Below are 19312 nucleotides of genomic sequence, written 5' to 3' on the forward strand. Positions count from 1 at the left end.
AATTGCACCTTGTGCAGTCTATTACAACTTTCAAGAGTTTTTTTGTTTTGCGGGGCCCACCCCACAATTTGGGAGCTAGTAACCTTTCGTTGTATTGGTGCATACATATTGTAATTATTTTTTGAATATTCTGTGTTGACGTCAACCGCCTGTATTCAATAGGGTGCAGCGATGCTATGCTACTAGCCCATTTGATGAATATCCATAGCCATCCGAGACAACTGATATAAAGTGTTTTTTCTCATAGTTGACGGAATGTCACGTGTCCTACATTTATCATTACACTCGTAACAACTTAAACATTACGAAACTTATATTCGATCAAATAAACCTCACGTAGCAAATAAGCCATTCATGTTCTGAGGTTGACCAAATTCGACATTGACCTCCATACAAAACATGTTGCCTGGTAGTCGAAACAACGCAACCTATTGGTTGGAGACATATTTCCCACCGAGTTGGGCTTCTCTTCCTCACTGCTGTAAATCGGTCTAGAACGTAAAACGACAGGGTCAGTGTTCCCATGACCACAGAGGCAAATATAATTTATTTATCGGTATTAAAATATTAATTCTGGAAGAAAGTCAACATTTGAGTCACCCACCGCTCACTCTGCTTTCCCCAAGGTGTGGGACGTAAAGGAAGGAACTGATTTCTCTGGAGTGGCCAGCTTGCTAGCTAGCAGGCTGCGGTTCGCCATAGCTGTTGTTTACTTGATGTAGTCTGGAAGAAATCAGAGATGTGGTCCTTTTTCGCTCGGGATCCAGTCAAGGACTTTAATTATGACATTTTACCGGAAACTCAAGAAACGTCCGGAATATGGACACTACACCGGGGCAAACGAAAGGTAAATCAAATTGTGGGGGCAGAAATATATTTTAAAAGAATAATTATGTCTTGTTAGTTAGGTAGCGGTAAGCTGATACAAGTCAAGGTCTCGCTAGCTAGTTATTTTTGGGATGAAATTGAATGTAATTTCCATACATGATTATCACGATATATATATATATATAACATTGTCAGGATATTTATCGCCTACAGAAGCTAAAACAGCACTGTTAGCTAACGTTACTGCTAGGCTAGTATAGATACTACCTAACTAGTAGGTTTTGTTTATGCAGGGCCACGTATGAGAATACGTTGATCTCCGCTAACTATCTAACGTTGGCTAGCCAGTCACTGCCTAACGAGCTAACAACGTCAGCTAGTTAACGTTAGTTACATGCGACCGACATTCGACCAACTAATTTCATGGAGTGGTGTAAAAAATAATTTCAAGTACTAGCGTTACTTAAGTAGTTTTTTGATTTTATATTTTTGACAACTTTAACGTTTACTTCTACATTCCTAAAGGAAATAATATACTTTTTACTCCATACATTTTCCCTGACACCCAAAAGTACTCGTTACATTTTGAATGCTTTAGCAGGACAGGAAAATGGTCCATTCACGCACATATCAAGAGAACATCCCTACTGCAACTGATCTGGGGGATTCATTAAACGTTTGTAAATTATGTCTGAGTGTGTCCCTGACTATCCATAAATAAATACAAAAACAAGAAAATGGTGACGTCTGGTTTGCTTAATATAAGGAATTTGACATTATTTTTGACATTTACATTACATTTACTTTTGATACTTAAGTATATTTAAGTATATTTTAAAACCAAATACTTTTAGACTTTTACTCAAGTAATATTTTACTAGGTGATTTTCACTTTTACCTGAGTCATTTTCTATTAAATTATCTTTACTTTTACTCAAGTATGACAATAGGGTACTCTTTCCACCACTGATATCATGACGAATAAGGATGTTTGCAGTGTCAGTCTTGTTTTGACTGGTAGCTAACTAACTAGATGCTAACGTTATCCACTTCATTCATCATCAAAGGTTGCATTGTTTCCTTTACTTATTGTTCAAAACCATGGGAATGCAATGGTATAACTTTTGATGGCAGACTTGGCTAGGTGTCGTTATGTGTTTCACCTGAAATAGCTACTAGACTGAGACAAATTGTGTGGTGACATGACAACAACACTTATTGCAAGGTACAGAACCAAACACCACCTCTCCTGTGAGTGTGGTTGAGGCCTTTGGCCTCACCATGGAGACTGTAACTTCATCTCTCCTAAACCACAATAACATCTCTCCTCATACCAATGATGAAACATGACATTGTCACATTTTGACATCTCTCTCTTCAGATAGGTGGGGAGCCAGTATCAGTGTTCGTGTACGAGGTGTCAACGGGAACAGAGGAACAGACCCAGCTAGCAAAGGCAGCGTTCAAACGCATGAAGACCCTTCGACATCCCAACATCCTGGCCTACGTAGATGGATTGGAGGTGTGTGTCTGTCGGTGTGTTTCACCCCAAATGCATATAGTGTAACATCACAATATAGTTGATATTTAAAAGGCAAACAACAGGTTTCAGTATTTTATAACTCTTTTTCTGTCACCATTGTCGCATTCTTTTGTATCTGTTTTTATTTTCATTGTTTTTCATGCAGACTGTGGTGAGTATCGACTGAATCAGTTAGTTCCCCTGTTTACCAGTTCTATAGAGAAACAGTAGCTAGTGTGCTAGTCGTTGGTGTACTCACCATATAATAGAAAAATACTTAAAAGACTGTAATGGACATTTTAACCAAGTCATGAATGCATTAATGTTGTCTCTTTCTGGTGCGTTGCAGACGGAGAAGAGCCTGTACCTGGTCACAGAGCAGGTCACCCCCCTGGCAGCCCACCTGAAGGCCCAGTCAGACCGGGGGGGCTCTGGGGAGCTGGAGATGTCCTGGGGCCTTCATCAGATTGTGGTCAGTACACTGGAGGGGAGATGAGTGCTCTGATTTCCTCATGTGTTTCTGTATGTTGAGTTCTGCTTGTCCTTTATCAATCCTCTTCCACCTCTACTCCATTGTCCTTCTCCCTTCCTCTGTCTCTCTCTTTCTCTCTATCAATCTCTTTCTCAATGGAAAGGTGACTCTCCATCTTCTCTGAGAAGGCCCTTTTCTATGTTAATCAAACAGTACTGAATGTTCTCTAAACACCAGCCCGAAAGCCTCATAGGAGGTCACAACATCAGCTGCTACAGAATAACACAGTCTCACAGATACATTATCAGTGTGTCCCAGGCCCAGAATGGAGCCAAAATTTAACCATAACATTCAACACTGGCAGACAGTTGATACTGGCAGTTAAACAGGTTGAAGGTCGAAACATCAGTACTCCGTAACAACAGATGATTGTAGACTAACTTCCCCCAAGGGAATACATCTGTCTACGTCTTCCCATACCTAAAATCATGTTTATTACATAGCAATCCATATCAACAGTAAATCAAATAGAGGAAAGTAATTAATAAAATAATTGCTCACACATGCTATTTCCCCCCTGTAGAAAGCCCTTAGTTTCCTGGTGAATGACTGCCACCTCCTTCACAACAACCTGGGTATCTGGGCTGTGTTTGTGGACCGAGCCGGAGAATGGAAGATTGGGGGTCTGGACCACATGACACCAGAGAACGAGGACGCCTCCACATCACTACCCTCCGCTAAATCTGTTCACTCTGACATGGACAAATACGACCCCCCTGAATCACCAAATGGTGGAGAGAAATGGTGAGACGGACAGACAATCAGTTAAGAATGAGCGGGTGTAAAATACTGATTTCATTGCAAATTGTATTGCTGGTATCTCACATACAAAGGTTTTAGTTCAATGCTTGATGTATTCTGAAGATACTTAATATTTGTAGTATGAAGTATATCTCTTGGGCTCCCGAGTGGCGCAGCGGTCTAAGGCACTGCATCTCAGTGCAAGAGGCAACACTACAGTCCTTGGTTCGAGTCCAGGCTGAATCACATCCGGCCATGATTGGGAGTCCCATAGGGCGGCTCACAATTGGCCCAGCGTTGTCTGGGTTTGGCCGGGGTAGGCCGTCATTGTAAATAAGAATTTGTTCTTAAATTTAAAAAACTAATCTCTGTGTTCCAGGGCTGGGGATGTGTGGCGACTGGGCTGTCTGATCTGGGAAGTGTTCAATGGTCCAATGCCCCGAACCTCCTCCCTACGCTCCCTCGGAAAGGTACCCTCCTGCCCCACCCTTTACCTTCTAACATTTTACCAGAGCATCACACATTTTAAGGAAATCCTAAAGTGATTCTAATATCATCCTGTCAAAATATCAAAGGTCATGAATTAATTGGAAGTGATTTGAAATGTATTATGGTATGTTGTCCCTCAGATCCCTAAAGCATTGGTGCCACACTACTGTGAGTTGGTAGGGGCCAACGCCAGGGCCCGGCCGAACCCAGCTCGCTTCCTCCAGAACTGCAGAGCTCCTGGAGGATTCCTTAGCAACAGCTTCGTGGAGAGCAACCTTTTCCTTGAGGAGATCCAGGTACAATTCCTGACCTCCATCTCCGCTATAGAAAAAGCTTGACACGATAGAGATGACACAGCTCTCATTGAAATGTGTTGGCTTTTCGATTAAAAAAAATATTCTGTGAAGTGTGAAATATCTATGTATCTTATGTCTATCTAACATATATCTTTGTGATCCAGATCAAAGACCCAGCAGAGAAGCATCAGTTTTTTCAGGACCTGAGTGAGAACCTGGACTCATTCCCAGAGGACTTCTGTAAGCATAAGGTGCTGCCACAGCTACTCACCGCCTTTGAGTTTGGCAACGCTGGTGCGGTCGTCCTCACACCTCTGTTTAAGGTATGTGTGCTGTGGAGGCAGCGAGGAGGGATTCAGATAGGAGAAGGAATCACCGGCCTGGCATTGAATTGCTCCTCTGTTTTATGCAGAAGTGGGAAAACTATGTAATATCTATGTAAAGCATAATCATTGGAAGTGGTTTGAGTTAAAGCCATTTCTTCAGGGGGAAACATGCTTTTGGCAACTAATCATTTCCTGCCCTTCCTCAATCAGTCAAATGTATTTTATTAAGCCCTTTTTACAAATCAAATCAAATGTTATTGGTCGCATACACATATTTAGCAGATGTTATTGTGGGTGTAGCGAAATGCTTGTGTTCCTAGCTCCAACAGTGCAGTGTAATATCTAACAATTCACACATCTATAAAGTAAAAGAATGGAACTAAGGAATATTAGGACGAGCAATGTCGGAGTCCGTGTGTGTATATAGATAGAAAGATAGATATAGTACTTTTCAAAAGTTTGGACACACCTACAAATTCAAGGATTTTTCTTTATTTTTACTATTTTCTACATTGTAGAATAATAATGAAGACATCAAAACTATGAAATAACACACATGGAATCATGTAGTAACCAAAAAAGTGTTAAACAAATCAAAATATATATTTTAGATTCTTCAAAGTAGCCACCCTCTACCTTGATGACAGCTTTGCACACTCTTGGCATTCTCACGATCAGCTTCAAAAATATAAATGCAACATGCAACAATTTCCACGATTTTACTGAGTTACAGTTCATATAAGGAAGTCAGTCAATTGAAATAAATTCATTAGGCCCTAATCTATGGATTTCACATGACTGGGCAGGAGCGCAGCCATGGGTGGGCCTCGGAGGGCATAGGCCCACCCACTGGGGAGCCAGGCCCAGCCAATCAGAATGGGCTTTATTACAGACAGAAAAACTCCTCAGTTTCATCAGCTATCCAGGTGGCTGGTCTCAGAAGATCCCGCAGGTGAAGAAACGGAATTTGGAGGTCCTGGGTTGGCGTGGTTACACGTGGTCTGTGATTGTGAGGCCAGTTGGACGTACTGTCAAATTCTCTAAAACGACGGAGTTGGCTTATGGAAGAGAAATGAACATTCAATCTCTGGCAACAGCTCTGGTGGACATACCTGCAATCATCATGCCAATTGCACACACCCTCAAAACTTGACATCTGTGGCATTGTTTTGTGTGACAAAACTGCACATTTTAGAGTGGTCTTTTATTGCCCCCAGCACAAGGTGCAACTTTGTAATGTTCATGCTGTTTAATCAGCTTCGTGGAAATGCCACACCTGTTTAGGTGGATGAATTTTCTTGGGATAAATGTTCTATAACGGGGATGTAAACAAATTTGTGCACCACATTTGAGAGAAATAAGCTTTTTGTGCAAATAGAAAGATTCTGGGATCTTTTATTTCAGCTCATGAAACACGGGACCAACACTTTACATGTTGCATTTATATTTTTGTGCACATGATGGGATGTATAGACATTATGAAGAGTAGATGGATAGAATATGTAGTATGTCTGAAGAACACATCGTGTATGTGTATATTTGTATGTATGTGTGTGTGTGTGTGTGTGTGTGTGTATACACACACACGCATACAGTTGAAGTCGGAAGTTTACATACACCTTAGCCAAATACATTTAAACTCAGTTTTTCACAATTCCTGACATTTAATCCAAGTAAAAATTCCCTGTCTTAGGTCAGTTAGGATCACCACTTTATTTTAAGAATGTGAAATGTCAGAATAATAGTAGAGAGAATGATTTATTTCAGCTTTTATTTCTTTCATCACATTCCCAGTGGGTCTATTAGTATTTGGTAGCATTGCCTTTAAATGGTTTAACTTGGGTCAAACATTTTGGGTAGCCTTCCACAAGCTTCCCACAATAGGTTGGGTGAATTTTGTCCCATTCCTCCTGACAGAGCTGGTGTAACTGAGTCAGGTTTGTAGGCCTCCTTGCTCGCACACGCTTTTTCAGTTCTGCCCAAAACTTTTCTATGGGATTGAGGTCAGGGCTTTGTGATGGCCACTCCAATACCTTGACTTTGTTGTCCTAAGCCATTTTGCCACAACTTTGGAAGTATGCCTGGGGTCATTGTCCATTTGGAAAACCCATTTGCGACCAAGCTTTGACTTCCTGACTGATGTCTTGAGATGTTGCTTCAATATATCCACATAATTTCCCATCCTCATGATGCCATCTATTTTGTGAAGTGCACCAGTCCCTCCTGCAGCAAAGCACCCCCACAACATGATGCTGCCACCCCCGTGCTTTACGGTTGGAATGGTGTTCTTCGGCTTGCAAGTCTCCCCCTTTTTCCTCCAAACATAACAATGGTCATTATGGCCAAACAGTTCTATTTTTGTTTCATCAGACCAGAGGACATTTCTCCAAAAAGTACAATCTTTGTCCCCATGTGCAGTTACAAACCGTAGTCTGGCTTTTTTATGGAGGTTTTGGAACAGTGGCTTCTTCCTTGCTGAGCGGCCTTTCAGGTTATGTCTATATAGAACTCGTTTTACTGTGGATATAGATACTTTTGTACCTGTTTCCTCCAGCATCTTCACAAGGTCCTGTTGCTGTTCTGTGATTGATTTGCACTTTTCGCACCAAAGTACGTTAATCTCCAGGAGACAGAACGCATCTCCTTCCTGAGCGGTATGATGGCTGCGTGGTCCCATGGTGATTATACTTGCATACTATTGTTTGTACAGATGAACGTCGTACCTTCAGGTGTTTGGAAATTGCTCCCAAGGATGAACCAGACTTGTGGAGGTCTACAATTGTTTTTCTGAGGTCTTGGCTGATTTCTTTTGATTTTCCCATGATGTCAAGCAAAGAGGCACTGAGTTTGAAGGTAGGCCTTGAAATACATCCACAGGTACACCTCCAATTGACTCAAATGATGTCAACTAGCCTATCAGAAGCTTATAAAGTCATGAAATCGTTTTCTGGATTTTATCAAGCTGTTTAAAGGCACAGTCAACTTAATGTATGTGAACTTCTGACCCACTGGAATTGTGATACAGTCAATTATAAGTGAAATAATCTGTCTGTAAACAATTGTTGGAAAAATTACTTGTGTCATGCGCAAAGTAGATGTCCTAACCGACTTGCCAAAACTATAGTTTGTTAACAAGAAATCTGTGGAGTGGTTGAAAAACGAGTTTTAATGACTCCCAACCTAAGTGTATGTAAACTTCCGACTTCAACTGTATACACACACACACACTACCGTTCAAAAGTTTGGGGTCACTACAATTTCCTTGTTTTTGAAAGAAAAGCAATTTTTTTTTGTGCCATTAAAATAACATCAAATTGATCAGAAATACAGTGTAGACATTAATGTTGTAATGACTATTGTAGCTGGATACCTACCTACATATGTGTACGGAGGCCCATTATCAGCAACCATCACTCCTGTGTTCCAATGGCATGTTGTGTTAGCTAATCCAAGTTTATCATTTTAAAAGGCTAATTGATCATTAGAAAACCCTTTTGCAATTATGTTAGCACAGCTGAAAACTGTAATAAAAGAAAATAAAACTTCTATAGACTAGTTGAGTATCTGGAGCATCAGAATTTGTGGGTTCGATTACAGGCTGAAAATGGCCAGAAACAAAGAACTTTCTTCAGAAACTCGTCAGTCTATTCTTGTTCTGACAAATGAAGGCTATTCCATGTGAGACATTGCCAAGAAACTGAAGATCTCGTACAACGCTGTGTACTACACCCTTCACAGGACAGCGCAAACTGGCTCTAACCAGAATAGAAAGAGGAGTGGGAGGCCCTCGTGCACAACTGAGCAAGAGGACAAGTACATTAGAGTGTCTAGTTTGAGAAACAGACGCCTCACAAGTCCTCAACTGGCAGCTTCCTTAAATAGTACCCGCAAAACACCAATCTCAACGTCAACATTGAAGAGGTGACTCCTGGATGCTGGCCTTCTAGGCAGAGTTGCAAAGAAAAAGCCATATCTCAGACTGGCCAATAAAAAGAAAAGATTGATGGGCAAAAGAACACAGACACTGGACAGAGGAAATCGGCCTAGAAGGCCACCATCCTGGAGTCGCCTCTTCACTGTTGATGTTCCGACTGGTGTTTAGCAGAAGGTTCCTTTTTCCATCTCTCCTTGTTCTTTCTGTCTCTGTCAGGTGGGTAAGTTCCTGTCTGCGGAGGAGTACCAGCAGAAGATCATTCCGGTCATTGTAAAGATGTTCTCCTCTACAGACCGGGCCATGAGGATACGACTGCTTCAACAGGTAGTGTACCACACGTCAGAGTACAGAGATGGCCATTACACCAGAATGAGTGTTTGCTGCAGATCTCTTGTTTTATTCCTCTTTCCAACCCCGTCCTCATCTCTCTTTCCTTCAGATGGAGCAGTTTATTCAGTATCTAAACGATGCAGCGGTGAACTCGCAGATCTTCCCTCATGTTGTTCACGGTTTCACAGACACCAACCCAGCCATCAGAGAACAGACTGTCAAGGTATAACTGGCTCACCCAGTCTGTCAGACTGTGATTAACATACTCACACGACCTGATGGCTTCACTCACTTCTTCATTCAAGTGGAATTGACAGGGTTCCTTCCCTGTGGTTAATGGTGTTCCCAACGCTCTGTTCTTGTGTTTTTTATGCCTCTGTCTTTCTCTCCGTCTCCCAGTCCATGCTGCTGCTGGCCCCCAAGCTGAATGAGAGTAATGTGAATCAGGAGCTGATGAGGCACTTTGCACGACTGCAGGCGAGAGACGAGCAGGGACCAATCCGCTGCAACACCACCGTGTGCCTGGGAAAGATCGCCCCCTACCTCAACGCTGGGGTAACTCACTCTCTCTCTTTACCCATCTCCCCTTTTCTCTCCCTCCCCTCTGCCTGCCCCTTTCTTCTCGCCCTCTGCCTGCCCCTTTTTTCCCCTCCCTCTGCCTGCCCACCTCTTCTCCCTCTGCCTGCCCCTCTTATTTATGCCCCTCTCCTTTCCTCCACAGACGCGGCAGCGAGTGTTGATCTCTGCGTTCTCTCGGGCCACTAAGGACCCGTTTCCTGCTTCTCGGGCGGCCGGGGTTCTGGGCTTCGCGGCAACGCACAACTATTACAGTGTGACGGAGAGCGCAGCACGAGTACTGCCAACGCTCTGTACCCTCACTGTTGACCCTGACAAGAACGTTAGAGATCAGGTGAGAAGCACTACAAACACCTTACACCCCTCACACATTGAACCACAGGACTGGGACATTTAACATTCTGTTTAGAAATATTTCACCAAAGACAGGCTAAAGCTGCTTCTCCAATAGAAATCCCCGATCACACTTGTAGGCGATGTCATGGCGACGATGACTAGCTAAGCTCATGCGTAGAAACACATCGTCAGCTCTAGCAGTTGTCTTGCACCGAGTTGCGCCTGTACAAGTCGTCAAATCAAAAGCACTCCTTTGGTATTGTTGTTTTTGACGAAAATGAAAACGTGTCACTCACGAGGTTAGAGTTGTGCCTTTAGATTTCGAGAAAATTAACAAAATTGACTTCTCAAACCCCAAACCTTGGCCTGATCTTTTTCACAAGCGTTCCCAGAAGTCTCACAATGTTGTGCCTCTGGATTTAGAAACTCTGTGATTTCACCCTGCAACATTCCATCTGCAATTGTGTGTGACAATCTATTTTTCCCTACACTCTCATTTCACATTGCAACATTCCATCTGTAATCAGGTTTCCATCCAACCTTTTTATGCGAGTAAAGTACGTTGTATAAAAGAAAAGGTTACGACAGGCCTGATGGAAACTGCAAATTTGGCGGTGAACTTTCCAAATGTCGACAAAGAAATATATACTCGATATGGTGGGATGTTTTTGTGTCTGTAAGATGTAATTACCGGTATGCTAGAAATGTCAGTGGAGGCGCTTTTATGTGCAAATATTGATATAATAACCATATCGAAGTAAACTTCGAGTCATGCGATGACATGTTGAATGCTCCTCCCACTACGACTCGGGAAAGCATGAAGTTTATTAGGTTACAGATTAAATAAGTTGTGATGAACTTCACAGGGTGGTGAAAGTGCACAGTGATGAGCTTGATGCTCCTTTCTGATAAATATCAAGGGTCTTATTCTGGTGACACGATCATCTATGCTTCTTTCTGATAAATATCCAGGGTTGTATTCTGGTGACACGATCATCTATGCTTCTTTCTGATAAATATCCAGGGTTGTATTCTGGTGACATGATCATCTATGCTTCTTTCTGATAAATATCCAGGGTTGTATTCTGGTGACACGATCATCTATGCTTCTTTCTGATAAATATCCAGGGTTGTATTCTGGTGACATGATCATCTATGCTTCTTTCTGATAAATATCCAGGGTTGTATTCTGGTGACATGATCATCTATGCTTCTTTCTGATAAATATCGAGGGATGTATTCTGGTGACATGATCATCTATGCTTCTTTCTGATAAATATCCAGGGTTGTATTCTGGTGACATGATCATCTATGCTTCTTTCTGATAAATATCCAGGGTTGTATTCTGGTGACATGATCATCTATGCTTCTTTCTGATAAATATCCAGGGTTGTATTCTGGTGACATGATCATCTATGCTTCTTTCTGATAAATATCCAGGGTTGTATTCTGGTGACATGATCATCTATGCTTCTTTCTGATAAATATCCAGGGTTGTATTCTGGTGACATGATCATCTATGCTTCTTTCTGATAAATATCGAGGGATGTATTCTGGTGACATGATCATCTATGCTTCTTTCTGATAAATATCCAGGGTTGTATTCTGGTGACATGATCATCTATGCTTCTTTCTGATAAATATCCAGGGTTGTATTCTGGTGACATGATCATCTATGCTTCTTTCTGATAAATATCCAGGGTTGTATTCTGGTGACATGATCATCTATGCTTCTTTCTGATAAATATCCAGGGTTGTATTCTGGTGACATGATCATCTATGCTTCTTTCTGATAAATATCCAGGGTTGTATTCTGGTGACATGATCATCTATGCTTCTTTCTGATAAATATCCAGGGTTGTATTCTGGTGACATGATCATCTATGCTTCTTTCTGATAAATATCCAGGGTTGTATTCTGGTGACATGATCATCTATGCTTCTTTCTGATAAATATCCAGGGTTGTATTCTGGTGACATGATCATCTATGCTTCTTTCTGATAAATATCCAGGGTTGTATTCTGGTGACATGATCATCTATGCTTCTTTCTGATAAATATCCAGGGTTGTATTCTGGTGACATGATCATCTATGCTTGACTGCTGTTTGACAAATAAAAATAATCTTGTTCTGTAGTCCATAAGACTCTCATCATGTAGGCTATACCTGCACTGGATCTGCCAGCTGTTCGTTAGCGCACATGCCAATACCAGAGTGGGTACATTCACTATATAACGCAACATTTCTGGTGACAAAACCATCAGTAGAGTTGAAAAGGCAATGGAAACCCATTTAACTTGTATGTTTTTATTTGGTACATGGTCATTTTTATGTGCACTACATCATCACACTCATACTTTTATCCACAACAAGTTAATTTGATGGAAACACATCTCTGGTGGGAAAATCTGTGTATTTTATTTATGCATATTTTAGAATATTTGCATGAAAATCTGTCGCCAATTGGATGAAACTTATTTTTTGCTGTCCTTCCTCCCTCAGGCATTTAAAGCCATCAAGAGTTTCCTGACAAAGCTGGAAACTGTTTCTGAAGATCCAACCAAGCTGGCTGAAATAGGTCTGTAAACAAGCACTGTTCTCACATTAAAGGGATACTGCGGGATTTTGGAAATGAAGTCCTTTATCTGCATCTGCATTTTTTGTCATTTTTTTGTGTTCAGTATTTAATTGTAATTTTATTTCACCTTTATTTTACCAGATAGGCTAGTTGAGAACAGGTTCTCATTTACAACTGCGACCTGGCCAAGGCAAAGCAGTGCGACACAAACAACAACAAAGAGTTACACATGGAATAAACAAACGTACAGTCAATAACACAATAGAAAAAGTCTATATACAGTGTGTGCAAATGAGGTAGGATAAGGGAGGTAAGGCAATAAATAGGCCATAGTGGCGAAATATTTACAATATAGCAATTAAACACTGGAGTGATAGATGTGCAGAAGATGAGTGTGCAAGTAGAGATACTGGGGTGCAAAGGAGCAAAATAAATAAAATAAAAAACAGTATGGGGATGAGGTAGTTGGATGGGCTATTTACAGATGGGCTAGGTACAGTGATCTGTGAGCTGCTCTGACAGCTGGTGCTTAAAGCTAGTGAGGGAGATATGAGTCTACAGCTTCAGTGATTTTTGCAGTTTGTTCCAGTCATTGGCAGCAGAGAACTGGAAGGAAAGGTGGCCGAAGGAGGAATTGTCTTTGGGGGTGACCAGTGAAATATACCTGCTGAAGCGCATGCTACGGGTGGGTGCTGCTATGGTGACCAGTGAGCTGAGATAAGGCGGGGCTTTACCTAGCAAAGACTTATAGATGACCTGGAGCCAGTGGGTTTGGCGACGAATATGAAGCGAGGGCCAGCCAACGAGAGCATACAGGTCGCAGTGGTGGGTGGTATATGGGGCTTTGGTGACAAAACAGATGGCACTGTGATAGACTGCATCCAATTAGCTGAGTAGAGTATTTTGTAAATGACATTGCCGAAGTCAAGGATCAGTAGGATAGTTAGAATGGTAGGATAGTCAGTATGAAGGAAGTTAGATAGTTTCATGAGTGAATGCTAACTAGCGCTAGCTGTACCTGAAGACTTCCAGTCATTGCGCTATGCTTGTTAGGAATCTGAGTACAGCCTTTGAGTGTCTAATATTATTTATCTCCCTTTCACCCTAGAAAAGGATGTGATGTCATCAGCCCAGCCGGCGGGGGCAGCAGCCAGTTGGGCAGGCTGGGCAGTGACGGGGGTGTCCTCTCTGACCTCCAAGCTCATCCGGACCGGCCCGGGGGCAGAGGTGGGCGGCCCGGCCGACAACAACCCTGTTGCTGCTGGTACTGCCTCTCCTCGCACTGGGAACCCTGTGACAGATGGGGTACCCGTGGGTAAGGAACTGAGTTATGAACATGATACCTCTTAATCACTCAGATCTTAGATATGTTTCTGTTTAGGTCATTGTGTACATTAGGGTGGCATCCCCCACAGAAACATAGGAAGAGCTGGCAAAGCTGTACCCATCAGTCCACAACTTACATTCACCTTTCACCTCACCGTTCTCTTCATCCCTACATCTCTCCTTCCTCCAGGCTCTGAAGTTAAACCACCACCGGCCTCCATGACTCTACCCTTTGCTTCTGGCCTTGCTATCCAATCAGACTCCCCTAAGGTGACAGAGAAGGACGAGGAGCCAATTGGAGACCGTTGGGATGACGAGGACTGGGGAAGTTTAGAGGTACAGTTGAAGTCGGAAATTTACATACACTTAGATTGGAGTCATTAAAACTCGTTTTTCAACCACTCCACAAATTTCTTGTTATCAAACTATAGTTTTGGCAAGTCGGTTAGGACATCTACTTTGTGCATGACACAAGTCATTTTTCCAACAATTGTTTACAGACAGATTATTTCACTTATAATTGACTGTATCACAATTCCAGTGGGTCAGAAGTTACACTAAGTTGACTGTGCCTTTAAACAGCTTGGAAAAATCCAGAAAATGATGTCATGGCTTTAGAAGCTTCTGATAGGCTAATTGACATCATTTGAGTCAATTAGAGGTGTACCTGTGGATGTATTTCAAGGCCTACCTTCAAACGCAGTGCCTCTTTGCTTGACATCATGGGAAAATCAAAATAAATCAGCCAAGACCTCAGAAAAACAATTGTAGACCTCCACAAGTCTGGTTCATCCTTGGGAGCAATTTCCAAACTCCTGAAGGTACCACGTTCATCTGTACAAACAATAGTACGCAAGTATAAACACCATGGGACCATGTAGCCGTCATACCGCTCAGGAAGGAGACGCGTTCTGTCTCCTAGAGATGAACGTACTTTGGTGCGAAAAGTGCAAATCAATCCCAGAACAACAGCAAAGGACCTTGTGAAATGCTGAAGGGAACAGGTACAAAATATCTATATCCACAGTAAAACGAGTCCTATATAGACATAACCTGAAAGGCCGCTCAGCAAGGAAGAAGCCACTGTTCCAAAACCGTCATTAAAAAGCCAGACTACGGTTTGCAACTGCACATGGGGACAAAGATTGTACTTTTTGGAGAAATGTCCTCTGGTCTGATGAAACAAAAATAGAACTGTTTGGCCATAATGACCATCGTTATGTTTGGAGGAAAAAGGGGGAGGCTTGCAAGCCGAAGAACACCATCCCAACCGTCAAGCACGGGGGTGTTAGCATCATGCTGTGGGGGTGCTTTTCTGCAGGAGGGTCTGGTGCACTTCACAAAATAGATGGCATCATGAGGATGGGAAATTATGTAGATATATTGAAGCAACATCTCAAGACATCAGTCAGGAAGTTAAAGCTTGGTTGCAAATGGACAATGACCCCAGGCATACTTCCAAAGTTGTGGCAAAATGGCTTAGGACAACAAAGTCAAGGTATTGGAGTGGCCATCATAAAGCCCTGACCTCAATACCATGGAAAATTTGTGGGCAGAACTGAAAAAGCATGTGCTAGCAAGGAGGCCTACAAACCTGACTCAGTTACACTAGCTCTGTCAGGAGGAATGGGCCAAAATTCACCCAACCTATTGTGGGAAGCTTGTGGAAGGCTACCTGAAATGTTTGACCCAAGTTAAACAATTTAAAGGCAATGCTACCAACTACTAATTGAGAGTATGTAAACTTCTGACCCGCTGGGAATGTGACAAAAGAAATAAAAGCTGAAATAAATCATTCTCTCTACTATTATTCTGACATTTCACATTCTTACAATAAAGTGGTGATCCTAACTGACTTAAGACAGGGAATTTTTACTTGGATTAAATGTCAGGAATTGTGAAAAACTGAGTTTAAATGTATTTGGCTAAGGTGTATGTAAACTTCCGACTTCAACTGTAATTGACATGGATGGGATTTGACAGTTGGGTCCGTGGGACGTCAACTGTCACGGAACATGGGAAACATGGAAATAGTGTTCTGTTTGAGTGAAAGACAGAGATTAATGACATAATTGATCACTCACTCTCTCCCTTTCTTTCTTTCCCCACCTCCAGGACCCAGAGAAGGTACAGGCAGCAGACCCAGATGACTGGAACTCCTCTGATTGGTCAGGAATGTCATCAGTCAAAAAGAAGGCCAGTGTAAGAGGAGTACGTGTTTGAAGGCAGAGTGTTTGAAGGCAGAGTGTTTGAAGGCAGAGTGTTTGAAGGCAGAGTGTTTGAAGGCAGAGTGTTTGAAGGCAGAGTGTTTGAAGGCAGAGTGTTTGAAGGCAGAGTGTTTGAAGGCAGAGTAAAAGATAATAGCACTGTAAAGTAACTACCACTCACACTTTTTGAGGAGAAATGCACTTACTGTGATGTGTGGTTCTCACCTAGGTATCTTAAGATGATTGCACAAACTGTATTCTCTCTGGCTAAGTGTGTCTGCTAAATGACAGGAATGTATTTACATATTCATCTGCAAAGTGTTGAAAGTTCCAACCTACTGAACAGTGGTCCATGATCTAAAACCGTTTGAGTGCTGAAACTTCATTCATTGCTGTCTCCGTCTCCATCCAGGTGTCTCTAGCCTCCTCTGAGGCAGTAAAAAAGCAGAGCTCTGATTGGAGCAGCTCGGGTTGGGATGCCGACGACAGCTGGTCCAATGAGAAGGAGGCTGACAGCCAGGGTCAGAGTTCACCGGGAGAGGATGGGTGGGGCAATGACTGGGAGGAGGAGGGTAGGACTGCGCCAGCCACTAAGAGTGCTGCTTTGCCGGAGGGGGTTCGGTTAGCCAGCGAGTATGACTGGGACATTAAGGGAGACACGCAGACTGACTTCCTCGCCAATGTGTCTCAGAGAGCAACGCCCACTGCTACGGTGAGGAGTTGAGGGGGGCTTTATAAATAAAAGACTTTGACAGGAGTAGGCTTTGTGTTTTGAAGAACTGACAAACAGGTTTGTCAAAATGGAAAAGTTTGGTGTTGATGCTAAGTGTGGAATGGTTTTGATGTGGAAATGGAAGGACATCACTGTGTGTTTTAATGCGTGTGCATTCTGCATGTGTTTTCTGGTTCATGCTAGGTTGGTGATGGCTGGAGTGAAGAGCCTGCTGGAGACTGGGGAGCCGAGGAGAGCTGGGAGTCTGTGGACGGAAGTCCAGGTGAGTCTCAACCTGCTCTAACGTCTCTACTCCATTATTTCTCTCAATGATCTGAAACCAGGGAGTCATTTAACAAGATGCTATTCATCACGATAACAGATGTCTGTCTCTATTTCCTAAGCAGGCCTAAGCAAGGCAGAGCTGGCCAAGAAGAAACGTGAGGAGAGGAGGAAAGAACTGGAGGCCAAACGGGCAGAACGCAAGGCAGCTAAGGGTCCTCTCAAACTGGGCGCTCGGAAACTGGACTGACTGGAAGGAAAAGGAGGGCTGGTGGAAGACGGGAAGCAAAGCAGACCGTGTGCTGTGCTAACTTTTCCCTGACTCCCACAGAGAGGGTGGACTGTATGGAAGGATCAACATTCCATAATCAAAAGAACAAGAGACACTGTGAACTTGACGACAGTGCAAGCTGCTCGTTGTTTGAGAAAGGGATAAGAGGCTGAGACAGGACTCATCCAGAATCTTCTGGAGTTTAAACATTACATATTTACGTTGTAAAGAAGTGTATTTGTCTGAAAAGGACTGTGACAAAAAAATCTGAACATGTTTTTATAAATAAATGATATCAATGTTGTTAGGTTGTAATTTCTGGTACAATAATCCAGACATACTCTGAGAGAAACTCAAGCTAGATTTATTCACCACGGTGGGTGTTGCAGCTGCACAGCACACCTAGAGGTCACACACGGACATACTATATATTTATACCTTCCGACTAGGCGGAGTCACTTCCTTGTATTTCTAAGATAAATAATCAGTCTCTGTTGCTGGACAGGAACTGAGTCTGTTCCTCCTCTTGGTGTTCTCGTGTCCCAGCCTGAGTCCGGAACCTTCCTGTTCCTCCGTGCCTTAGTTATTGGGAGTACACATTCCTACAGTCGACTGCACTCCACTAGATAATTACACTTCTCATGCACAAAGAGCTGAAACTTAACAATACTTTCATTCTCTAAGAATATAAAAGATCTATATATTCATAATAAGAGTATTTAATGATATAAAACTATGGATATTAGACAGTGCTATAGAACAGTTATTAGGATCCATCAGCTGTAACCCCAGACACATGGTTCCTATTCAACTCTCATGGGATCATTCTGGTACTCAGCCTTTGTACTTTACCTGTGCCCAAATACAATGCACATCAATCATTCCAACTGACCCATAACACGATAATTACTACTGTTAGGCTAATTATACAATTATAAACAGATTCAAACGTGCTCAAGTCAAATAGTCTCTAAACAAATATATCAAGTGTGTGTATATGCTGAATGTATATTTGACATATACACATAAATGGGTTATGAATGTTTTATATGAGCTGTCACTGCAGAAATAAGACTGATAGTCTTCATGCATGGGTCTGTATATGGGACTTACCTACCAAAAGACATATGGTACTTCCCTGAAGGGTAATGCTGGGACACGTTCAGCAAGGCACAATGTTGTGAAACAGAAATATGTTATGTAGAACAAACATGCCTCTTGCATAGAATAAGGAATCATGTCAGGTCTATTCATGATATTTCTATCTTCAACGTTTGCCTACTGAATGTGGCCCTGGTCTCTGTTGATGAACTGTACTTCACTGTACGCAGATGAATAATATAGACCAGGCTATATCCCCTCTGAGCCAATCAGTTATTATTATTAGTGGTGGTGGGTTGACTGACTTGAAGCCAAACTATTGAACATGGACAGTGTTATCATGCAATTTTACCTGTAGATTCCTCCTATATATTTATGGAGTCACTGAGCTATTTAATATCAAATCATAAAGTGCAAGATAATTCTGCCCATCACCTATCTTGTTAGAGTTGGGTGGGTCAAGGGAAGGTTCTGTTTGTGCCTTTGTTTGATGGCAGCACTATTTACTGGTGTTATGTGGTCAGATGAGCTGTGCTGTTTAAATATGTTGTGGGTGGGGAGGGAGGGAAGTCCATATGGGAGAGGAAGAGAGTAAAATCAGATGCATTGTTTTATAAAGGCGGAACCTTGTGTACCATGTGAACAATTCCAAAACAAAACCATGACAATAAAATACACAGTGTGATTTATGTGAAAGGGTGTGCACTGTTTTACAAAGATATTCAGAACAATTTCTACCTCTGCCAAGAGTCAACATCCAAATCCACTGAAGTTCCTTGTGGGACTTGCAGTGGGCCAACAGAGGTGTTTCTTTTGTTTACTAAGACAAGTATAAGTTAAGTAGACTCCAAACCTATTAGAGACCAAACAATGTTTATAAAAACATGTACAAACTGTTAGCTTCTAATTTTCAGAGTACAAACTC

At 42.2% G+C, this 19312-nt stretch overlaps 1 protein-coding gene across 4 annotated transcripts; it reads left to right on the forward strand.

Moving 5' to 3' along the window:
• Window positions 1–349: 349 nt before the first annotated feature.
• On the forward strand, window positions 350–19083 carry scyl1 (SCY1-like, kinase-like 1). Of its 4 annotated transcripts, XM_038993566.1 has the most exons (19): window positions 351–511; window positions 627–847; window positions 2210–2350; window positions 2700–2822; window positions 3406–3626; window positions 4003–4093; window positions 4253–4408; window positions 4573–4731; window positions 8885–8992; window positions 9108–9221; window positions 9398–9553; window positions 9720–9908; window positions 12413–12488; window positions 13597–13803; window positions 14005–14150; window positions 15930–16025; window positions 16434–16733; window positions 16938–17016; window positions 17138–19083. In XM_038993566.1, exons 2-19 carry the CDS (start codon window positions 740–742, stop codon window positions 17263–17265), a joined length of 2598 nt encoding a protein of 865 aa, XP_038849494.1. In that variant the 5' UTR covers window positions 351–511; window positions 627–739; the 3' UTR covers window positions 17266–19083. The 4 variants fall into 4 exon arrangements, with proteins under 4 accessions (XP_038849496.1, XP_038849494.1, XP_038849493.1 ...); XM_038993568.1 differs by having other exon boundaries at window positions 350–847; window positions 17141–19083; XM_038993565.1 differs by having other exon boundaries at window positions 351–847.
• Window positions 19084–19312: the final 229 nt, after the last annotated feature.

The sequence above is a fragment of the Salvelinus namaycush genome, chromosome 5, assembly GCF_016432855.1.
Source record: "Salvelinus namaycush isolate Seneca chromosome 5, SaNama_1.0, whole genome shotgun sequence".
Taxonomy (NCBI): domain Eukaryota; kingdom Metazoa; phylum Chordata; class Actinopteri; order Salmoniformes; family Salmonidae; genus Salvelinus; species Salvelinus namaycush.